At 39.0% G+C, this 22433-nt stretch overlaps 1 protein-coding gene across 1 annotated transcript in view; it reads right to left on the bottom strand.

The window, feature by feature from the left end:
• Window positions 1-22433, bottom strand: part of CHST9 (carbohydrate sulfotransferase 9) — a 201146-nt gene that overhangs the window by 106723 nt on the left and 71990 nt on the right. Inside the window, exon 3 of the mRNA XM_049620314.1 lies at window positions 656-697. Within this exon, the coding sequence (XP_049476271.1) occupies window positions 656-697 (42 nt within the window). The remainder of the gene's footprint in view (window positions 1-655; window positions 698-22433) is intronic.

Genomic DNA, 22433 nt, shown 5'->3' with positions numbered 1-22433 from the left:
AGGGAGAACCTACGCTGAATTATGGAAGTCAGAATTTATTGTAAGCAATGCGGTTTATTACTTTCAATACTATAACCTGCCCATAAAGTCTAAGGAGGCATCTACTTAATGACATGGATGCTTACTTTATAGCTGAATCTTTTTGCCTAAAGACCATTGTATATGCAAAAGTCATGAAAACAATTGTTCTCTTTAAAGAAGTTACAGGTGTTCCCTCTATTTCTCTTATATTAGCAATAGCTGAATTAATGAGGTTTTGCTGTATTCATAGTGGAAGGCCCTTCTGGGGAATACAGTCCAATGTCCCAGGAAAGTGTTAAATGCTTTAAAAATAAAAACAGGAAAATGCTAACTTCTTCAAATGAGATGAACATCAATTATTCATTAAGCTAGATATAACTGAAATCTATCTTCAAAATCTTTGGTTTCCTTTGTGAATTCCCCAAGGACAAGGATCATGGCTTACTCGCTTCTCTGCCCCACCTTCCAAGACTATACACCCCAACAATGGCACCTAGACTTTGCTTTCTGGTGACAGTTATCACTGTTAAGAACAGGTGTTTAAAAGAGACATGATAAGGTTTTCAGATATTCTTGTCATTGCTCTGCTCATCTATAGTTACCCGAGATTCAAATATAAGGAAAGTTTACTCACTGATTCTGGGTATAGGTTGCAGGTAATTTACTGGCTCCCATCCTGGAAAAGAGAAAGGCAATTCATTCTGAGCTGTCACCACAGAGCCAGATGCAGGGCTCAAACCCACAAGCCGTGAGATCATGACCTGTGTGCCGAAGTCGGATGCTCAATCAACTGAGCCACCCAGGCACACTGTATATTTAAAAACTTTCTACATAAAGATGCCTCAATGCCTCTAGTATTTTATTTCTAGCAAAGAAAATCATGGAGTGTGGGGAGGAAGGGTCATGAAATAGAATATGTCACTCTTGTGTTTCTGGGCTACTGAAGAGGTGACAGGCTTAGTGTCACTTATCAGGAAACTGGGCATTGCCTTCAAACTTTGCACAGAGAAGACTGAGTCTTGTGCCTGTTTCCTCCACATCAGAGAAATAGAACTGGGGACTGGTGGGGTACTTGGAGGAGGAACATGTTCACTGGAGAGAAGAAAATTTCCCTGCATTCTTTGTGTCCTCGGATTCTTTGTTTCAGTGTGTTAACATCCAATCATATTTCCTGCTTAGAATCTTTGTATACATCTTTGTTTATATACAAAGATTATATTTTCTGCTTAGATTCTTTGACTACTTGGGACAGATCTCTCTGGATAAAATTGGTATTCGGAATAGATATGCCATGTACATCTCCTGGCGTGGAGTATCTGTGGCTCACTGTTGGATACCTTGATCTGTGAAGCTTGGAAGAGTAAATGAACTAAAATCTAGGATGAAAGAAAAAAGGCTCTTTGAGGGAAGTGATCCCATGGATATTAAATCATCCAGAACTAATGTTCGTTTATTCTGTAGTAAAGAGCTCTAAGAAAGAAATCTTCGAGCTTTCCCTGAGCCAATGATTTTTCATCCTGATAATCAAGAAGGACCTCTTTCTACCAGATGGAGTTGCTAAATGTAACATAGCAAATTCCTTCTGGCTTAGTCATCTATAGGGAGAGGAGAGCCTCAACTCATTCGGGGAACAATTTCAGGGAACTGCAAGATGGTAATAATATGACTATTTAGGTTTCTGCTTTCTAGATTACAGTTATAATTCTTCCCTTAAATAATGCATTATAAATATATAATATACAATACATATTATATACTATATACTATAACACATATGGTATGCAATATATAATTTTAATATATTATAACCTACATACTAAACTATGTTTACATATTAGATAATGTATTGCATGCTAAACTGTATGTGAACACATATCCTATTTTAAATACTTGTATATGTAATGTTTTGTTCTCTGTATGCTGTAAAATATCCCTTTCAAAGTATGTTGTCAAAAACTTGAACAAGTACTTAAGAATGGTGAAGCTAAGCAATGATAGGGATAACTCTGCTATCCTGTGCCATTTACATAATCTGCTATCAGTGTAACTCACTTATAATATTCATTTTAGAACCCTAATTGTGACAAAGGTCCTATTGGCTTTTGCCTTTTTAATCAATTTTTCACTAAATTTTATTTATGCTAAAATGTACAGTTTATACTTATGTCAATTAAATGCTATTCTCCCCTCTAGGATGATTTAAAAGATGTGTCTAAGGGCATTCTGAATTGTATTGTCATGAGTGTCCTGGTATAACGTATCAACTCCACTTGATTTAGTGATCTCTGCATTTTGGATGAAGGCATTTGTAAGTCATCTGCACAGCTCATCAATAAGTTAGAGGTCCTACAGTACAACTGATCCCCACGGGTTGGAACTTGATATGTAATCCAAAGCTTCAACCCACTTTGATGTAATTGCAACTCTATATTTACTTGTTCACCCATGTAACAGTAGCATGATTAAGATCACACACTTGCGGCTTGGTGATAAGAACAGTGTTTAGGCGAGAACCCCAAATCTTCCTCCATAGAAAACTGATTTTATTCAGCACAGTTTCATTGTTTGTATAATCTGTCACACAACCATGGGAGGAAATTAAATTGATGTGGAAAAATGGCTATTCAAAAAGTCAAATGTGGCTGCTCTTTCACCTCTTATGATACTATGGTAAGTTGCTTATTGATTGCATGAGGCATTGGTGTCATCAGGTATTGCTTTTAAGCTCTCTGGCTTATAATGATCAAATGGTTTCCTTAAAAAATGTGAACATGACGGACTCTTTTCCCCATCTCCACGATGAATCAAATGTATAAGGCTGTGCAAGGTCATCTGCCAATTTCTCTTACCCTTTTTTTATTAATTGTGGTAAGAGACAGCACGAGATCTATCCTCTTAACACATTTTAAAATGTACAGTACAGTATTGTTTACTCTAAAGCACAATGTAGTATAGCCGATCTCTAGAACTTACTTGTTCATCCTGCATGATGGAAACTCTATACCCATCGAACACCAACTCCCAATTCCCCTCTCCCCAGCTCCAGGAAACTACCATCCTCCAATTTCCTAAGGGTCTCAGGAAACCTGACATCAGGGCATAATAATGAAGTCCCGTCAGGGATTGGATACTCCTCGCTGGTCCTGTTTGGCTCTCTACACATCACAGACTAAAGTATATGAGTTAGATAAGCGCATGTCTTGTACGTGTTATAGTAAATTTGCTGAACACAGGGGGGATCCAGTCCTACTCCTCTTTACACCTTTCCTGAATCTAGTTTTGTGCCCTGTATAAATATCCATTGAATTAAATTAAATTTAAAAATTTCTTTTCCCGGTAAAAATCTCTTTTCTGATAAAAAGAATGGAAAGTAAATGCCATTTATTTTTCAGTTAATGGATTATCTCATTAAGAAAAGCCCCCTCCCTCACGACTTAGTAAGAGTAATGGTGTGTATGGCTCTTAAAGGCTTTGACTGTATCTTCTAAATCATTGCTATTCCTATGTTTTTGTTTTTTTTTAATGTAACCTACGATGTTGGGTTCAGTCCACACAGTCAACATAGACTAACTTCCCCACTACATGACCATATTTTAAATAACTATGAATATTCATTTCTGTGCAAATGAATTAAATCTCAGCATATAGGCCTTGTTTCACATAACAGAAATTAACTGGGTTTTGACCAGAGCCCCTAAAATTAATATGGTTAAACCTCACATCTGGTGTACATGTTCTTATATTGTGGTTGTAAGATTGATTTCGATATTAAAGGCTTAGTTTAGTGGTACAGACAATCTCATGAAACAGGATCTTTCCCTTCTCAACAGGACTGTCTTCTGAGTCATTTTTGGTTTTGGTAGTAAAGCACGTTTTTTTTCACCTGTTGAAACTTGGCATAAGCACCATACTAAGTGAGTAGGTCTAGAGCTTTGATGGGAAATCAATTTTAAAAAAAATAGCATTTCACTGATCCTTTTCCTCAGGGTTGGAGAGCTCCATGCATCATAAATAGCACACTGAGCCAGATAGAGCTCACATTCAAGTGAGAGAACACAAATAAGACCACAATGCACTTCTCTCAAAGTAATTCCTCTGGCCACAGTGAGAAACTAATCATGTTGTTTATCATCATCCTTACCTAGGAGAGAATAACAGAGATAGGAAAAGGTTGGACAGTTTCCTAAGACCATGTGGCAATTTGTTGTTGAAACTGAAATAGGTTTACATTTCATGAATGAATGTTTTTTTCATCTTCCAGCTAAACTTTTCAGAAATGTGATTATCAATACCGTCAATTTTCCATACTGGTATTCTGATTAAAAAAATGATCAAAGTGAAGTTTAGGTCCTTTGCTGTCTCATATTCTGTTGTTGGATTTAAAAGTTTATTCCAGAGGCACCTGGGTGGCTCAGTCAGTTAAGCGTCTGACTTCAGCTCAGGTCACGATCTCACAGCTTGTGAGTTTGAGCCCCCGCGTAGGGCTCTGTGCTGACAGCTCAGAGCCTGGAGCCTGCTTCAGATTCTGTGTCTCCCTCTCTCTCTCTGCTCCTCCCCTGCTCACTGTGTCTCTCTCTCCTTCAAAAATAAATAAATATTAAAATAAATAAATAAAATAAATAAACAGTAAAAAATTTTTTTTAAGTTTATTCCAATATTTTCTTTTGAAATATTAATTTGGTCTAACCTTCCTTTCTTTCCTATTTTCTTCTAAAGTTACTTGGATGCGCAATTATTAAATTAATAATAACCACAATAACATCCAGCATGTAATTCTTTTAGATTTAAATTTTTTTCCGAATATTTTACGATTATATTTTCACATCTTAGTCTACAGCATTTTACTTTTAATAACTCCACAGTATTGAATCTTTCCAAAGCATTTTTATAGAAATAGCCATTTTTTTAATGCACTGATATGTCATTGGATTACATAATTTATAACTGAATTGAATAATTACATGAACAAGTATAATAACCACAGCAGGTTTGGGAACAAACACAACAACTGGCTCTTGGTCCACATATATCCCCACAGGTGGGGTCAAAAGTTTACAGGTAAGCTAGAGGGATAATAGGCGGCGCTCTTATGTTATGCTGGCTTTGAGAATCGATCAGTAGGTTACATCTAGGGAAGAGAAAGCATTGCTTCACTAGGCAAATCATTTAAGAAAGGGTTAGCTTAAAAAAAAACCCTTCTATTGTATTTTATACTTTGTGTATGCATTACTTTGATATATATATATATATAGAGAGAGAGAGAGAGAGAGAGAGAGGGAAGGAGAAGGAGACAATAAGTTTAGGTATCTTGCCCAAGATTCTAAAACTAGAGATAGAACAAGGATGTGGCTCCAGAATTCTGCCTCCAAGTCCATCCTTCCAGTATTCTTTCCTTCTGTCCCATGAGCCCTAGGGTAGAGAAGGCTGTAGGGGGCCTGACTGCTACCGGTCAGGAAGGGGGCTTGAGATAGTTCACAAGTGGTCATCAAGAAAGCACGGTAAAGAAGAGAGAAGACAGAAAGTGATAAGATAGTCTTAGGAATTGGCAACCGAGAACCCTGCCATTGTGGTTTCATTAAGTTCACCCAGGTATTTCTTGACTTTGGGCCTCACTGGTTCAAAACAAAAGAGGTTTCAGCAAACACATTTGGTCAACTGACACCACCAACTATTTTCAGTTTTTGCAACTCTGAAGGGACATCCTTCCTCTCTGGCAAACAACCTCTGACCCAACAGCCCCGTGGGGAGCTAGGGGAGCAAGCTTAGTAGAAATCTATGATGACAAACAGCAATTACATTGAAGGCATTTGAGCCTCACCATCCACTTCCTTCTAATCCTTGGGTTTTACAGGTTCTATCTCCATCAAGTCCTTCTTTGAGTAAGACGATAAGCACCAGTTTTGAAGAACCTCCTGGCATCCCAAAAGGGATGATCTTATAGTAGCTGTTTTAAAATGTCTCAGAAAGGATTATTATGTTTTTCCATTAAGTATTAATGATTTTGGTTTATATTAAATGCCTTCCATGTTTCTTGCCTTGGCATTTTCCAAATTATTTTCTTCAAGAAGCAAATTAGAAAGGCATTAATATTTCTATGACTTTATACGGAATTCATAAAAAAGGTTAAGATCTCAAATGGGCATCCCTTCAATAAAATTATGTTAAATTGTGCGAAATGTTCATACATGGTACAGTAGTTTTATATACTTTCAAAAATAGCTTTTTCATTTTTAAACGATCTGGTTTCAAAAAATAATTATTGCAATCACTTGGCTACAAATGCGGTTGAGATTTAAAGCTTCCTTCATAATAAAACAGTATCTCATTTCAATATGCTTTTGGAAGCATTATTATAAATAATAGATTAATTATTTAATTAACATGGGTACAAATGTAAAGACCATGTGAGTAAACCATTTATTTTATTTTCTTTTTTTTGTTGTTGTTTAAATTTTTTTTAACATTTTATTTATTTTTGTCAGACAGAGAAAGAGAGACAGAGTGTGAGTGGGGGAAGGGCAGAGAGAGAGGGAGACACAGAATCTGAAGCAGGCTCCAGGCTCCGAGCTGTCCGCACAGAGCCTGATGCGGGGCTCGAACTCGCGAACTGGGAGATCACGACCTGAGCCGAAGTCAGATGCTTAACTGACTGAGCCACCCAGGCGCCCCTCGTTTATTTCATTTTCTAAAGATCACAAAATGAGTTAACTAATTTTTAGTTAGTTAACAAAATTAACTGAAAGGAAATACAAATGAAAAAGAGAAAGAGGGCAAGATCCGGTGCCATTGTGTGTATTGAGTGCTCCTTTTCACGAAGCTGCATTCTAGCTGGAGCCTCTCTGTGCTCTGCTGGCTGCTGAGGGCACCTGCGCCCATGCCAGGCTCCCTGAGCAAAGGGATCCAGCACTTTATGGCATGCTTTCTATAAAATAAAGTACAAAGTATAAATCATGTCCAGTGAGGTGCTGAGAAAGCTAGCCCAAGCAGCAGCCGCTGAAGGGACAACAGCACTGAAAAGGGGTAGAGGTCTGACCCTACAGCTGTCTCTGGGGAAACCAACGAACCCAGCCTGCCTGGGCCCTAATTCTCTTATCTACAAAATGTCTCAAAGTCCATTTCACCTTTGAGATTCTAGCAAATGGGGCGAACATAAGTAAATAAATAGGTTTTCATTATCATGCAGTCACCTTGTTTTTCCTCTGTATGTAGCAGTTTTCCTATTCGTATTCCTATTTATATTGTATTGCTTCCTTCAAGAAGCAAATTAGAAAAGTATTAAGATTTCTGTGACATTGTAAGAAACTGACAAAAATGTTTGAGATCTCAAGTGGCTATCCCTTCAAGAAAATGATGTTAAATTGTTTAAAGTTGCCAAGTGCTGGATCCAAACTCAGGAGGTCTGGCCAAAGGGTCCACGCGCTTAACCCTTATACCACACCATCTGTGGATGCTTCCACTGTTACATAAATATTTTTGTGTCGACTAACTCTGCCACATGCAAGCTCACTAAAGGAAAGCACTTGGTCTCTGTCTTCTCTGTGCCTCTGACTAGTACACACAGAGACACTCCGTAGGAGCAACCTGTGAGGTACAGGAATCCGGCATGGCACTGAAAACAAAGGGCAAACCTCTGAAATTGTCTGTCACACTTAAAACACACAGAGACACGCCCCTTCCTTCTTGTTCTTTCCTCTACTATGTCAAAAATGCTGGCTGCCTGTTACACAGATCAGAAAAATGGGTAATAGCATTAATAAAAACACCTTATGGGGCGCCTGGGTGGCTCAGTCGGTTGAGCGTCTGACTTCGGCTCAGGTCATGATCTCACAGCTCTGTGAGTTTGAGCCCCGCATTGGGCTCTTGCTGACGGCTCGGAGCCAGGAGCCTGTTTCGGATTCTGTGTCTCCCTCTCTCTCTGCCCCTAACCCTGTCTCTGTCTCTCTCAAAAATAAATAAACGTTAAAAAATATTAAAGAAAAAACACCTTATACATTTCCACGTCTCAGAAATATGAGTCAGACAATGAAGGAAGATCTTTCAGTGCTAAACTCTCCCTCACTCACTTTCTTCCTTCCTCTTTCCTTTGTCACTGTCTCAACAAATATTTGTTTTATTCCCACTACATGCCAGAAAAACAAACCGCTGAGTGTGTTATTAACGTTTCCACCCTAGATGCTAAAAGACAGAGGCAAGTAATATGAAGTAATGTCAAGAGCAATAAAAAGATTGCCAAAATTTATTGCGAACATACCACGAGCTAAATGTTAGGCCCAGGGCTTGATGGGCGTTATCTCACTCAATCCTCATTACAACTCCATAAGATAACACTATTATTATCTCCACTTGACAAATAAGGGGAGCAAGTTGAGAGAGGCTGAGGTCATATGACTCCTAAGGGACAGAGCAGGGACTCCAGCCCTGGCGGTCTGAGACTAGAGCTTGCTGCACTCTTAACCTTTACACTCCACTCTCTCCAAAAGTAGATTCGGCCACGAGGCATACAGAGGGCATGCATGAAATTGGTTTCATTTCCTTTCACAAGAGTCCCATAAATATAGTATCAGAGTGTTACAGGAATTGCTTCCAACATCCTCATAGACTTCACCCAAAAGCAGGTGGGTGACTTGTAACAAGCTCCCCCCTCCTGGCTTTATTCAACCCATTTGTAAAAAAAAAAAAAAAAAAAAAAATTAATAATCTTGAGTTCCTCCCAGTCACAGACCTTCCAGTCTTCTTCTTTTTTTTTTAAGTTTATTTATTTATTTTTGAGAGAGCTCACGAGCAAGGTAAGAGCAGAGAGAGGGAGAGAGAATCCCAAGCAGGCTCCATGCTGTAAGTGCAGAACCCAACCTGGGGCTTGAACTCAAAAACTGCGAGATCATGACCTGAGCCAAAACCAAGAGTCAGGTGCTCAACCAACTAAGCCACCCGGGTACCCCAGGTCCTTCTATTATTCTAAAGAGGCAGCTGTGGGGCAGGGAGCGTTCACCGATTTCAGAGCCAGAAGAGCTCTGTTAATTTGAATGGCCAGCACACTCCTTGCAGCCCCATCACGGGGATCTGATTCTATCACTTCTGGCTTGTCTTCTGCTGACCTCAACTGCCTGGAAGACAATTGTTCAACCTTAATATCATCTGGAGATACAATGATCTACCCTCTTAACAAATTTTTACATGCACAATACATTATTGTTGCCTATACATACAATGTTATACCGCAGGACTCCAGAGCATATTCATCTTGCTTGACTTTTATGCTCATTGATTAATTACTCCCTGTTTTCCCCCTTCCCCTAGCCCCTGGTAACCATAATTCCACTCTTTGACTCTATGACTTTGACTATTTTAGATACCTCATGTAAGTGGAATCATGCAATATTTGTCTTTTTGGGTCCGGCTTACTTCACTTAGCATAATGTCCTCAAGGTTCATCCATGTTGCCATATATTACAGAATTTCCTTCTTTTTCAAGGCTGAATAGTATTCCGTTGGATGTATATACTACACTTTCTTTATCCACTCATCTTTCAAAGGACATTTAGGTTGTTGCTACATCTTGGCTATTGTGAATAGTGCCATAGTGAACATGGCAGTGCACATATCTCTTCTAGATCCTGATTTTCAATTCTTTTGGATAAATACCCAGAACTGGGATTTGCTGGATTATACAGTGGTTCCATTTTTAATTTTTTGAGAACCTCCATACTCTTCTTCCATGTGACTATAACAGTTTTCATTCCCACCAACAGTATGTATGTATTTACCCAAGAATTCAAAATCAAACTCTCAACTTCTATATTCTTTATCGTCATGTTCTATGGTCATAGGTTCTGCTCTTTGTATATGAGACTTACACTCATGTCCAATATCGATTCATTGAAGTTCTGGCTGAAGAGAAGCTTGAAATGATGCATCTGACTTGGAAGGGTATTTATAGTATTCCCCCACTTTTCTGTGCTTTTAGGATTGTTTTGCTAACCACCATGATTCACATAAAGCCTTTTCTTTTCATCTGAAATTCAGTCTCTTTATGTTTTTGCACTACTGGCCCTTTCTGAGTAATCTCATCCACTTTATTGGCATTGATAACAAGTACCTTTACAATGCTGACTCCCAAGTCTCTAAACTGCATCTCTTACTCGAGCTCCAGACGCAAATAAGAATGCGCTCAGTGCACGTGGCTTTTGGTCTCCTACAAGCACTAAAATCATGCCTATTTAAATAGGAAGTCCTCCTCTTCCAATCATACTCCTCCCCTAGTGCTCCCTCTCAGGGACTGGCACCACTCAGGAACCCAAATCAGAGGCCTTGGGACTCTTCTTGCCATTAATAATCATGTTCCTGTTCTCGAATCCATCACCCTCCCCCGGCCCTACCGCCACTTCCTTAGCTCAGGCCATTCTTATTTTTCACCTAGATAACTGCAATGGACATCCAGGAAGCATCTTTGCTTTGGTTGGTAACAGTGATCTCACATTTAACATATCTAAAAGAGAAATCTCCTTTTGTCCTCAGCTCCCCAAATTGGCCCTCTCACGTTTGGCCACATCCCAGCTAATAGTATGATTACCAACTTGCTCAAGCCAAAAACCTAGAGCCATCCCTTACTTAGCTCCCTCCTATCCACCCACATCCAATCTACCAGCGTTCACTGTCATTTTTACCCCAAAAATATATCCTAAATCTGATAGCGTGTCATTATTTTCACTGAAACTACTCTAGTCTAGACCACTTCATTTTTCTCCTGGCTTACTTTAACAGCTTTGTAAATGTTTTCCCTACCTCTCATTTTTTTTTTTCCTCTAGAACCCCTCCCAAGTCAGAGTACTAAAAAATAAACCATCTCATTTCCTTGCATCAAGTTTTGCAGTCATCTTCTATTGCGATTGTTATAAGATGGAAACTCTTTACTATGGTCTATACGGTTCCACATAAACTGGACACTGCCTATATATTCACCCGCACCCACCATGCTCCAGCCATTGTGACTTTCTTTCTGGCTTCCTCAGTCCAGCAAGCTTGTCCCGCCTCAGGGCCTCTGTACGTGCCACTCCCACTTCTGCCAGATTTGCTCATGACTGGTTCCTTCACATCATCCACGATTCAGTTCAAATACCAGCTCCTCAGAGAGATCTTCCTTCGCTACTCTAGCTAAAGTGGTGTCCCAAGATTTAATTTTATCTTTTTCTCTTGGATAATGACCAAGTGAAAAAAGAAAAATATGGGCTTACTGAAGCAGATTATTTATAATTAGAAACCCAGTTAAAAAGTTTAAAATAAGAATGTGCAGAATCCATGGGCAGAATTCAAAAGTGCATATAGATCATGGCGGTGTATCAGCGTATCTGTAATTTTGCAGATCAAGTACAGGCACTAGATGATTCAAGTTGGTGACAATAAGTAGCATCCGCTGGTCTGAAGGACACAGAAGGAGGAGGAATCCCCCTTTGTAGGTAAGTTCCCAAAGCTGAAGAAGCCTGGACTTCATTTATCCTTTCTTCCTCTGCTTGCCTGAACTGTCTAAAAGACGCGATCTGACTGCCCAACAGAAAAAGCGCTTCTGGAAATACAATGTGATGAGATTGCATTTTAGGCTTTTGACAGGAGGAAAAACAAAGGCACAGTTGCCACGCTTTCTTTACTTAGTCTTCTGACATTATGAAAATTTTCAAACATGAAGAAAAATAGAAAAGCTCCATTTCTTAAGATCATTTTTCTCCCTGCTTCAGATGGAGCCAAGTGGTTTCAAAACTCCCTAACTACTGGGTGGGACCAGTAGTTTTTAAACTTCTAATTGCCCGAGTAAAGGTCTGGACCTTCGTATGATCAGTTGTGACATTTCGATCACTTTTTTAGTGCAATCATACCTAAAGTTAGTCAACAAATGCCTCCTGCTAGATAGAACTTGACTATTTAATTTAATTAATTAATTTAAAATTTTATTTTACTGCAGTAAGAATTCTTTCTTTAAAATTTTTTTAAAATGTTTATTTTTGAGACAGAGAGAGACAGAGCATGAGCAGGGGAGGGGCAAAGAGAGAGGGAGACACAGAATCTGAAGCAGGTTCCAGGCTCTGAGCTGTCAGCACAGAGCCTGACGTGGGGCTCGAACTCCCCGCGAGATCATGACCTGAGCTGAAGTGGGACGCTTAACCGACTGAGACACCCAGGCGCCCCGCGGTAAAAATTCTTAACATCGGTTTACCCTTTTAACAAATTTTTAAGTGTAAAATATAGTATTGTTTAGGATGGGTACAATATTACACAGCTGATCTTTAGAACTTACTAGGGCTTGGGGCAGGAGAGTGGGAAGTTGATAAATAGCTGCTTTGCTTTTGCTGGTTTACGAAGCTCTGAACTATTTCGCCTTTTATTTTATTTTATTTTATTTTATTTTACTTTACTTTATTTTATTTTCATGTTTATTTATTTTTGAGAGAGTGTGAGTGGAGGAGGCGCAGAGAGAGGGGGGGCAGGGACAGAGGATCTGAAGCAGGCACCAGGTTCCGTGCTGACAGCAGAGAGCCCCATGTGGGGCTCGAACTTAGGAACCGTGAGATCATAACTTGAGCCGAAGTTGGGACACTTAACTGACAGCCACCCAGGCTCCCTGAACTATTTCACCTTTAAATTTTCCATTCCAGTGCTCTGGAGAAGATCTACATGCTTCAGGGACACATTTGTTTTTGTCCCTTACATAGGCCCTTTATTAAAGCATACTGATTACAGTGTCATTTCTAGGACTAAACTATACTGTATTATATATACTACTTATGCAAGTTCTGAAGTCAAATGTCAAAAAGAAGATCTAAATTAGTTACATCTTAGTCTTGGTGTTTACATTTCTTTTTTTGAAAAATTTAAAAAAATTTTATTTATTTATTTATTTTTTTTGAGAGAGAGAGAGAGAGAGAGAGAGCACATTCGAGCAGGGTTGGGAAAGAGAGAGAGGGAGAGAAGAGAATCCCAAGCAGGCTCTGTGCTGTTAATGCGGAGTCCAACACAGGGCTCGACCTTACAAAGCATGAGATCATTACCTGAGCCAAAATCAAGAATTGGACACTTAACCGATGGAGCCACCAGGTGCCTCAGTGTTTACATTTTTATCAGCAAATAAATATGAACTAAAAGTTAAATCGTATCTGCCATCTTACAAGCAAATCTTTTATTTTTCACCTAGAACAAAGACTTTCCTTTGACATTATCTCACGAGTGACAATGTTACATTTGATAATTTACCAGTGGATGGAGTATACTGCCCAAGTTACACTGCCCCAGATCCTACTGAACCCAGCGTGGCGACCTTTGGAGAGAAAAGATAAAAAATGCAAGCTGACCCAAGGCATCTGCTTGTTTTATCTGTTTCTGCCAACAATCACTTATATATTACTTAAAAACAAGAGGTAATGAAGTACATCTTCCAGGCCATTTAGCTTTTGTTTGTTTGATTTTTAAAATCCCTCAAAGACCCTGACTACTGCCAACTTGAAATGCTTTCTGAAAAGTTCGGGGAAATTCAAACACTGTGACTATAATCAGAATACTTAGCATAGGGCATTACTGGTACTCGAACGTGGAAACAGGACCTAATCCAGTTGGGTCAGGAAGTTGTTACTTAAAGACTTGTGTTATAGAGTTAAAAAATATTCAATTGGTTATCTCTCTTTTGGTTTTCTTCCTCACGTGGAGGCGGAAAATGATTTTTTCTTGTTTTCTCAATAAATGCTAGAAAGGTAAACTGAATTCTAGTCATAAATTTACATTTGCCTTTTCAAAAAAAATATTCCATACATTGGCATCAGGTTAAGTAAAGAACAAAGAGGCTAACCTTCCAGTGTATTCAACAAGCAAAAATCCCATCATATTTCAGTTGTGGAATCAGGGATAAAAGTCACAGGGATAAAAGGCACAGCATAGGGAATATAATCAGTGGGACTGCAGTATCACTGGTAACAGATGGTACCTAGAGTTGTGGTGGGCACAGCTTAACATGAGTCTTGTCGAATCTCTATGTTGTACACCTGAGACCAATGTAACATTGTGCCTCCACTAGACTTCAATAAAAAAATTAAAAATCATACGAAATTATATAGTCACAGCCCTTTCTGTGTTGGGTATTTTCAATCAACATAATGATTTTTAAGGTTGTCATTTAATTAATTAAAAAAATAACAACTATAGTCACATGACTTATATACAGTTCTTATATGAACGAAGTACGAGTTACATATTTTGCATCTGGCGCATTTATTTTAACTTTATAGAAGTAATGCCGCAAACATGCTGATTAAGGATACTCTGAGTACGATAGCTGGACTTTTCACAAATGCCCTGAAAATTCCCAGGAAGTCAATGCACAGCTGTCCCACTTGCACACAATGATGACTACTGTTCACTGCTGAGAAGGCCTGGTTAGCAGCAAATGCGGTCAAGGCACGCGGACGCTTGTTAGGTTCACTTTGCGAGAGAAGCAAATATTGAATATTCCTTGACACAGAGAAATCGTCATTCATATCCTATTATTTTCCAAAACTTAGAAGCCCCTATGTTAATGGCAGATGAGTTACTGATAAATGTGTTTGACTGCAATGAAAAGAGATGCAACAAAGGACTGCGGGAAAGGTGGGATATAAATGTTAATGATACCCTGCGATCTGTTTTCAGTCCAATCCCCCAAATCGCTTCTAAATGTTGGCTCCCATCTCCACTAGCACATAGGTAGGTAAGGAAAGAAATTCTGTATGCAAATAATAGTCTTTCCTTGTATTTACATACATATTTAAAAATAATAGCAGAATACTGAAAATCAACAAGTGCAGTAAGGACAGAATTATATATTAAAAAAAGAGTGACTTTTGTTCTCTGTTGAAATGCCACAGTGGCACTGAAAAGGTAATATTCATTATCTCTTCAGGAAAACAGACTCATTCCAGGGAAATAGCATTCATCAGTCACGGATCTAAAGGAAAAACTTAGAAAATACCATCCAACCCTCTACTTCCCCTAAACAATCAAATCAAAGAATATTTTTTATATGTTTGAGATTTCTCTCCATCTCAAATACAACTTTGGTGCTTTGCCCTTGACACATAGTGGCAAATAATAAATACTCTTTTAATAGCTCTCCCATAAATGAATGAATAAATGAATGACTTCACTTCCAAATTGAATTAGGATGCAGAAATTGATATGCAGAATTAATAAGGTTTTCAGTTTAATTTATGGATAAGGAAATGCTTACAGCTCTGGGGTTGGTTGGGGATAATTCTTTGTGCTTTCTCAAAGGCGCTGTCTAGGGTGTTCGTCCCCTTCTCATGTATGTTTCCATTTCGCTGGTTTTCTCCTGTCCTATCTTTGCAATTCCCTCCCATCATTCTTAGGGACTTCTTTCCTTATGAAACCCACAGGGACATTTTCTGTGTCTGATGACTTCACAAAGCCACTTGCTCCTTCATTTGTTGAACTGACACCTCCTGAGAATCTGCTTCTTCCAGGCCCTGTGGGAGGCACCAGGGACAAAACAGAACCACACAAGCAACTTCTGTCTTTGTTTTCACTACATTTTTCGATTTCATTAAAACCTAGCTCAGAAACGAAGCAAACAGAACCTGCAAGGACATCAGTCTCCAAAAAGGCATTCCAGGACTAGGCATGTTGCTGATAAAGGTTCATTCTGGAGGGCCCCAGTGCCACAACGGTGTCACGCACTCCATTAAGCTCTATTGCAATACACATGTCTGGCGAATGCATCGTTTCTAGCATCTTGTTTATAATTCTTATGTTGATTATATTTTGAAATGAGGACATTTTTACTATACTGGCTTACATAGCATATTATTAAATTAATCTCACCTATTTCTTTTTAGTTTTTAAAATGTGGCTATTCAAAAATTTAAATGTACATGTATGGTTTGCATTATATTTTTACTGGATTGCTGATGAGAAGGCAAGAGAGAGAGGAACAAAATAACCCAAATAAGCAAACAAAATTATTATGAAATTGAATGTGGTGTTTTATTTGTATCGGTGTATCAGTGAAACACAGAGCTGCATGTTTTCAGAGAAGGCATGGGTAGAATTGCATTTCAGGGATATTCCTGAGGAGAAAGGGACCATACTTGGCTGAGAGATACAGATCGTTTCTGTGCAGTAAGAAATATATTAGAGATTTACAGTCATGCTAATAACTACAGCGGAGTGCAGATGTATAAGCAAATATAGGCAAGCAAACAGAGACAGCATTCCAGAAACATTCTGAAAGGATTCTAATAAGGGAAAGATGTTCAAACAAAGGCATGGACCATGGACAGAACCATCCTCTCCTACAAATGGAGGGGAAGGTTCAAATGGAAGCCTAGACACTAATGATCACATTGAACAAAATTTAAATATGCTCTCTGAGGGGTGCCTCAATTGGTTAAGGGTCTGACTCTTGATTTCAGCTCAGGTCATGATCTCACAGTTTGTGAGATCGAGCCCCACGTGGGGCTCTGTGCTGACAGTGCGGAGCTTGCTTGGGATTCTTTCTCTCCCTCTCTCTACCGTTCCCCCACCCGTGTGAGTGCTCTCTCTCTCTCTCTCAAAATAAAGAAACTTAAAAATATGCTATCTGGAATCAGTACTGTATTAATTCATGGGCATTCATTAGCCCCTCCGGATGAATTCATTGGTCAGGTAACTCAGCAGCTTCTGAGAGTCCCTAGATGCTGATATTCCCACCCCCCCCCCCTACTTTTTCAACTAAGGCTCCGCCCCTTTCAGAGTTCCTTCAACTGCCACTCACATCATAGCCTCATTTCTGGGGTGAGCAGTCTTCAGGGGCTTCTTGTTTCCTTACAGTCTCATGGCTGCTCTCCTGCCTTGCCAATCCTCTTATCTGGGAATTTTCAGTGAAATAATAGGACAGTTTATATCGTTGATTCCCATATTGCTCGGCTCAAATGACTCACATTCACTTTAGAAGGTTTCTAGTTATGCAGTGTACAAGTAGATCATTTACAGTTGATTAAAATGTTTGTGGTCATTTCTATGAAAAAAAAAAGTTGGGCATCTGTTCTTGGTTAGAAATACAAGTTCATTGTTTTCTCTGTGGGAAAGTCAGGCATGACTTAAGACTCCTTTCACAAGAAAGCCTAAGGATCACCTATATTCTATTTCTGTGGGCATTTTTAATCCTTTGTTAGCGTAAGTGCCATTTTTAACTAATCAAAATACGCAGTTACCTACAATGCTCCATTCCCAAATCGTGTCAGATTTAACACTGTTACACACAGAGAGAATGCCCTTTGATGCAACTTCCACAGGACGTTGAAACTAACATGAACTGAACTTTCTGGGGACCTGCTTTGGCCTGTACTGCCTTCATGAGATCTATCAGATAGCTCCTGAAAGTCTATTTGTATTTGAGTTACTTTCCATTTTAACTGGGAATTCCTTGTGGCATTTTTTTTTTTTTTTTTTTTTTTTACAGAATACACATTTTTCATTAATTTATTTCTTTTGAGAGGGAGAAACAGCATGAACAGGGGAGGGGCAGAGACAGAGAGAGAAAGAGAGAGAGAGTCCCAAACAGGCTTAGTGCTGTCAGCACAGAGCCCAAAGTGGGGCTCAATCTCACGAAACCAAGAATCACACTTAACTGACTGAGCCACCCAGGTGCCCCAAGAATATTTCAGATGAAAGCCTGAAGTAATTTTTGGCTAACAAAATTAGCAAATTCTTCATTTCCTCACCTGAGTGAAAGGAACACATATATGTGGTGCAAGAATCAACCCAGGTAAGTTACTCCTTTCCAGTCATGAAAGGAGGCACTGTGATGCCCCTAAAGAGTATTTCGTCCCACCACTTAAGGAAACCATGTTTCAAGTGTTTCGAGTGTTGACTGTGTGCAAATAAGCCCTGCCCTGGGTGCTATAATAGCCATGCAAATTAAACATGTGGAGAGAATCTCGGGTAACACTTTTCACATTTGCACTTTGCCTATGTGGTTAGACATGGTGATTTCTCCTCCATTAGCTACTTACCATTTCAGATTTGTTCAGTTTGCATAAAGACACTCTTTTAAATGCAGTGTTATCCAGTGGAATTTAAGGTATTTTCGAAATCATGTGGCACAGCTGTGCTGTTCCTTCTCTATCATAAATTCGACTGGCTGGAAAATGAAGTTGGTTTAAAAATAGCCTCTTCAGGACTTCTTATAACGAACAGCCTGTATGTAAGTCTTCCACTTCGTGGGTGGACAAATGTATCTAAGATACTTTATTCTGCTCAATAATAAATATTGTTGTGAAACCATAAACCCAGAGAAAATTGGTTATTTTTTTAAAAATAGAATTCATTAACATAGTTCAGAGAGCCAGTTCTTCAGGAAAGCTATTTTTAAAAGCAAACACACCAGAGATGGATTGCCTGGGAGGCCGAAGCAGAAAATTGGTACCTTGGAACTGGAGAATGGATAAACATGAGACTTCATTTATACCAACCTGGGCCACGTGGGGATAGAATATGGGGGAAAGAATAGTTCCCTTATCTTTTCAGCAAAGCGCCAGGGCCTGTATTGGGCTGGATGTGGGTGACAGGTCTAGATTCAAGTCTCAGCTCTTGTTACCTGTTTGCTACCCAAGTGACCTTGGCCAGATCACACATGCAGGGCAGCGGGATCCAGCAGTGCACCGTCAGTGTGTAACAACTGGCTCTCCGGGAACAAACAAGCAAGCAAATCAACCAACTCTGGTTTGTAACGTTTGCCACTTTCTGTGGTGTAAATATTTCCACCATGACCCACTTACACTATGTGCATGACCTCACTGAATGCTGAAGTGGGAAGAAAAGTGGACAACCATTCTTTCCAAATTACCTCCCAGATAGCACCAGCTGACTCCAGCAAGCTGCTGCCTGGATTCCATTTCTGGCTCCACCAGTTAATATGGGGGGCTTAAGGCAACTTATTTGACTTCCCTACATCTCAGTTTCCTAATTTTTAACGTGCTAACCACAAACAAGCCTTAGGAGTTCATTTTGAGGGTAAAATAGAAGGCACTGAGCCCAGAGCCTGAAATAGCAGGTCCTCAGTAAACATCGATTCCCTGGCTTGATTTCATGATTATGTCTCTGTCCGTCTCTGTGTCCCCATTCTTCCCCTTCACAGATAAACTCTTCGAGAGAACAAGTCCGCATTTGTTTTCATTTGTTTATAACTCCCTCATTCAACCCATTGCTATCCAGATCTCATTTACAGAGCTCCTGAAAAATCACTTCTCTGTGATGACCAGCAGACTGTTCCTCCAGCTTCAATGGACATTTTTCAGTGCTTATTTTATTTGATGTCTCTGTGGCATTTGTCATGCTTAACCAGTCCTTCCTTCTGAAGCAGGATGTACTACTATTCATCTCATTTCTTAGGCTGGAAACCTAGAAGTCCTCCTCCTTTACCTCCTGTATCCAATTGAACAGGCCAGTTCTATTTTGTAAATATATCTTCATTCTGTTTCCCTAGCTCCCTCTCTAATGCCACTGTCTTAGTAAAGACCCTCAAACATTCATCTTTTCATTCTTAAATAATTAAAATGGCATACCACCTGATTTCCCTGCCCCTAGCGAATTCCCCTTCCAATCCATACTTCCTCTGGAAGGATTTCTATAAAATGCAAACAGATCATGTAATTCCTTGCACGTCATTGGCGTGCAACACCTACTGCGTAAGTCCCAACTGCATGGAATTGCATAATGGCCCCTGTTGATTTTGGCTCATGCCAACCTCTTTGGCCACATGTCCTGCCTCTTGTCTGCTTATGACTGTGCTCCAGTCTTATTAAACCATTGACTGGACTCTCAAGAGGCCATGCCTTTTCTTGTCTTTGTCTCTCTGGACAGACACCCCTTTCCCCTTTTATACCTGGTAAGCTCCAGTCACCCTTCCTCCCGGAAGCCTTCTTTGACACCCTCGTGACACACAGTAATTCTCTAACAGGCACTCTTCACTGTAGTATAATCATCTGTCCTTACTTTGCTTCCCCAGCTTAAAGTGAATGAATGGAGGACATAAACACTGTATCTTATTCAACATCATATCTACAATATCAAGCACAAAATGTGGACCACAAAAACATTTAGCAAACTCAATGTATCAACTAAGAAATGAGCCTTTGTGGCACCAAATGAGATGTCTTGTCAAGGCAAGAGCTTTTTTTTTTTTAATTGAGATATAAGTGAAGTGCAACATTGTATTAGTTTCAGGTATACAATATAATGATTTGATATTTATATACATTGTAAAACAATCACCATAATAAATCTACTTAATATCTGTCACTACACATAGTTACAATATCTTTTTATTTCTTATGATGAGAACTTTTATGATCTACTTGGTCAGGAACTTTCAAATATACAATACAGGATTATTGAGTGTGAAGGGATTTTGTAACTGTGAACAAGTTAGGAAGATACACATTTTCAGGCTTGATCCTAACTGAAATAATGATTCTCATTATTCTTAAATTACGGGCTTTTAAATAATAATAATTTATTTAAATGTATTTGTCCTAACAGGATTTGCCTATTAACTTCAAATGTTTAATATTGGTCACCAATAATTAAAACAATAACAAATTAGGTCTTCTCATGCTTACTTTTGAGGGTTTTTTGACAGGGTATAGGAACTAAGGCAAAACCACTGCAAAAATAGTAATAGTATAGAGAAAAAAATGCTAAATGTGAATCCACTTGAAAATCTGCATTTAATAAGTGAGTAACATATAATAAAGTGAACATGTTATTATCATACAGATGGAAAAATTTATTAAGTTACCTATTTAACTACTTTTTAAAATTTTATTTAAATCTAAGCTAGTTAACATATAGTGTAATAATGATTTTAGGAGTAGAATTTAGTGATTCATCACTTTCATCTAACACCCAGTGCTTATCCCAACAAGTGCCCTCCTTAATGCCCATCACCCATTTAGCCCATCCCCCCACCTACCTCCCCTCCAGCAACCCTGTTTGTTCTCTGTATTTAAGAGTCTCTTTTCGTTTGCCTCCCTCTCTGTTTTCATCTTATTTTTCTTTCCCTTATCCTATGTTCACCTGTTTTGTTTCTTAAATTCCACAGATGAGTGAAATCATATGATATTTACCTTTCTCTGAGTGATTTATTTCACTTAGCCTAATACATTCTAGTTCCATCCATGGTGTTGCAAATGGCAAGATTTCATTCTTTTTGATTGCCAAGTAATATTCCATTGTATATATATACCACATCTTCATTATCTGTCAGCTGATGGACATTTGGGCTCTTTCCATAATATGGCTATTGTTGATAATTCTGCTATAAATATTGGGGTGCATGTGACCCTTTGAATCAACATTTTTTTATCTTTTGGACAAATACCTGGTAGTGCAATTGCTGAGTCATAGGGTAGCTCTATTTTTAGTTTTTTAAATGTTTATTTATTTGAGAGAGAGAGAGAGAGAGAGAGAGAGAGAGAGAGAGAGAATGTGAGTGGGGGCGGGCAGAGAGGGAGACACAGAATCCAAAGTAGGCTCCAGGTTCTGAGCTGTCTGCACAAAGCCCAATGTGGGGCATGAATCCACAAACCATGAGATCATGACCTGAGTCAAAGTCGGATGCTTAACTGATTGAGTCACCCAGGCACCCCTCTATTTTTAATTTTTTGATGAAAGAAATTAAGTGGCTGCACCAGTTTGCATTCCCACCAGCAAGGCAAATGTGTTCCCCTTTCTCCACATCCTCATCAATATCTGTTGTTTCCTGAGTTGTTAATTTTAGCCATTTTGACCAGTGTGAGGTGGCATCTCATTGTAATTTTGATTTGTATTTCCCTGATGATGAGTGATACTGAGCATCTTTTCGTTTGTCTTTTAGCCATCTGGATGTCTTCTTTGGAAAACTGTTTCTTCATGTCTTTTGCCCATTTCTTCACTGGATTATTTGTTTTTTGGGTGTTGAGTTTGATAAGTTCTTTATACATGTTGGATACTAACCATTTATCTGATATGTCATTTGCAAATATCTTCCCCCATCTGTCAGTTGCTTTTTAGTTTTGTTGATTGTTCCTTTTGCTGTGCAGAAGGTTTTTGTCTTGATGAAGTCCCAATAGTCCATTTTTGCTTTTGTTTCCCTTGCCTCTGAAGACATATCAAGTAAGAAGTTGCTGCAGCCGAGGACAAAGAGGTTGTTGCTTGTTTTCTCCTCTAGGATTTTGATGGTTTCCTGTCTTATATTTTGGTCTTTCATCCATTTTGAGTTTATTTTTGTGTATGGTGTAAGAAAGTGGTTCATTTTTCTGCCTATCGCTGTCCAGTTTTCCCAGCACCACTTGCTGAAGAGACTGTCTTTTGTCCAATGGATACTCCTTCTTGTTTGGTCGGAGATTAGTTGGCCATATGTT

This window comes from Panthera uncia (assembly GCF_023721935.1).
Source record: "Panthera uncia isolate 11264 chromosome D3 unlocalized genomic scaffold, Puncia_PCG_1.0 HiC_scaffold_8, whole genome shotgun sequence".
Classification (NCBI taxonomy): domain Eukaryota; kingdom Metazoa; phylum Chordata; class Mammalia; order Carnivora; family Felidae; genus Panthera; species Panthera uncia.
This window is presented reverse-complemented; position numbering and strand designations above follow the sequence as displayed.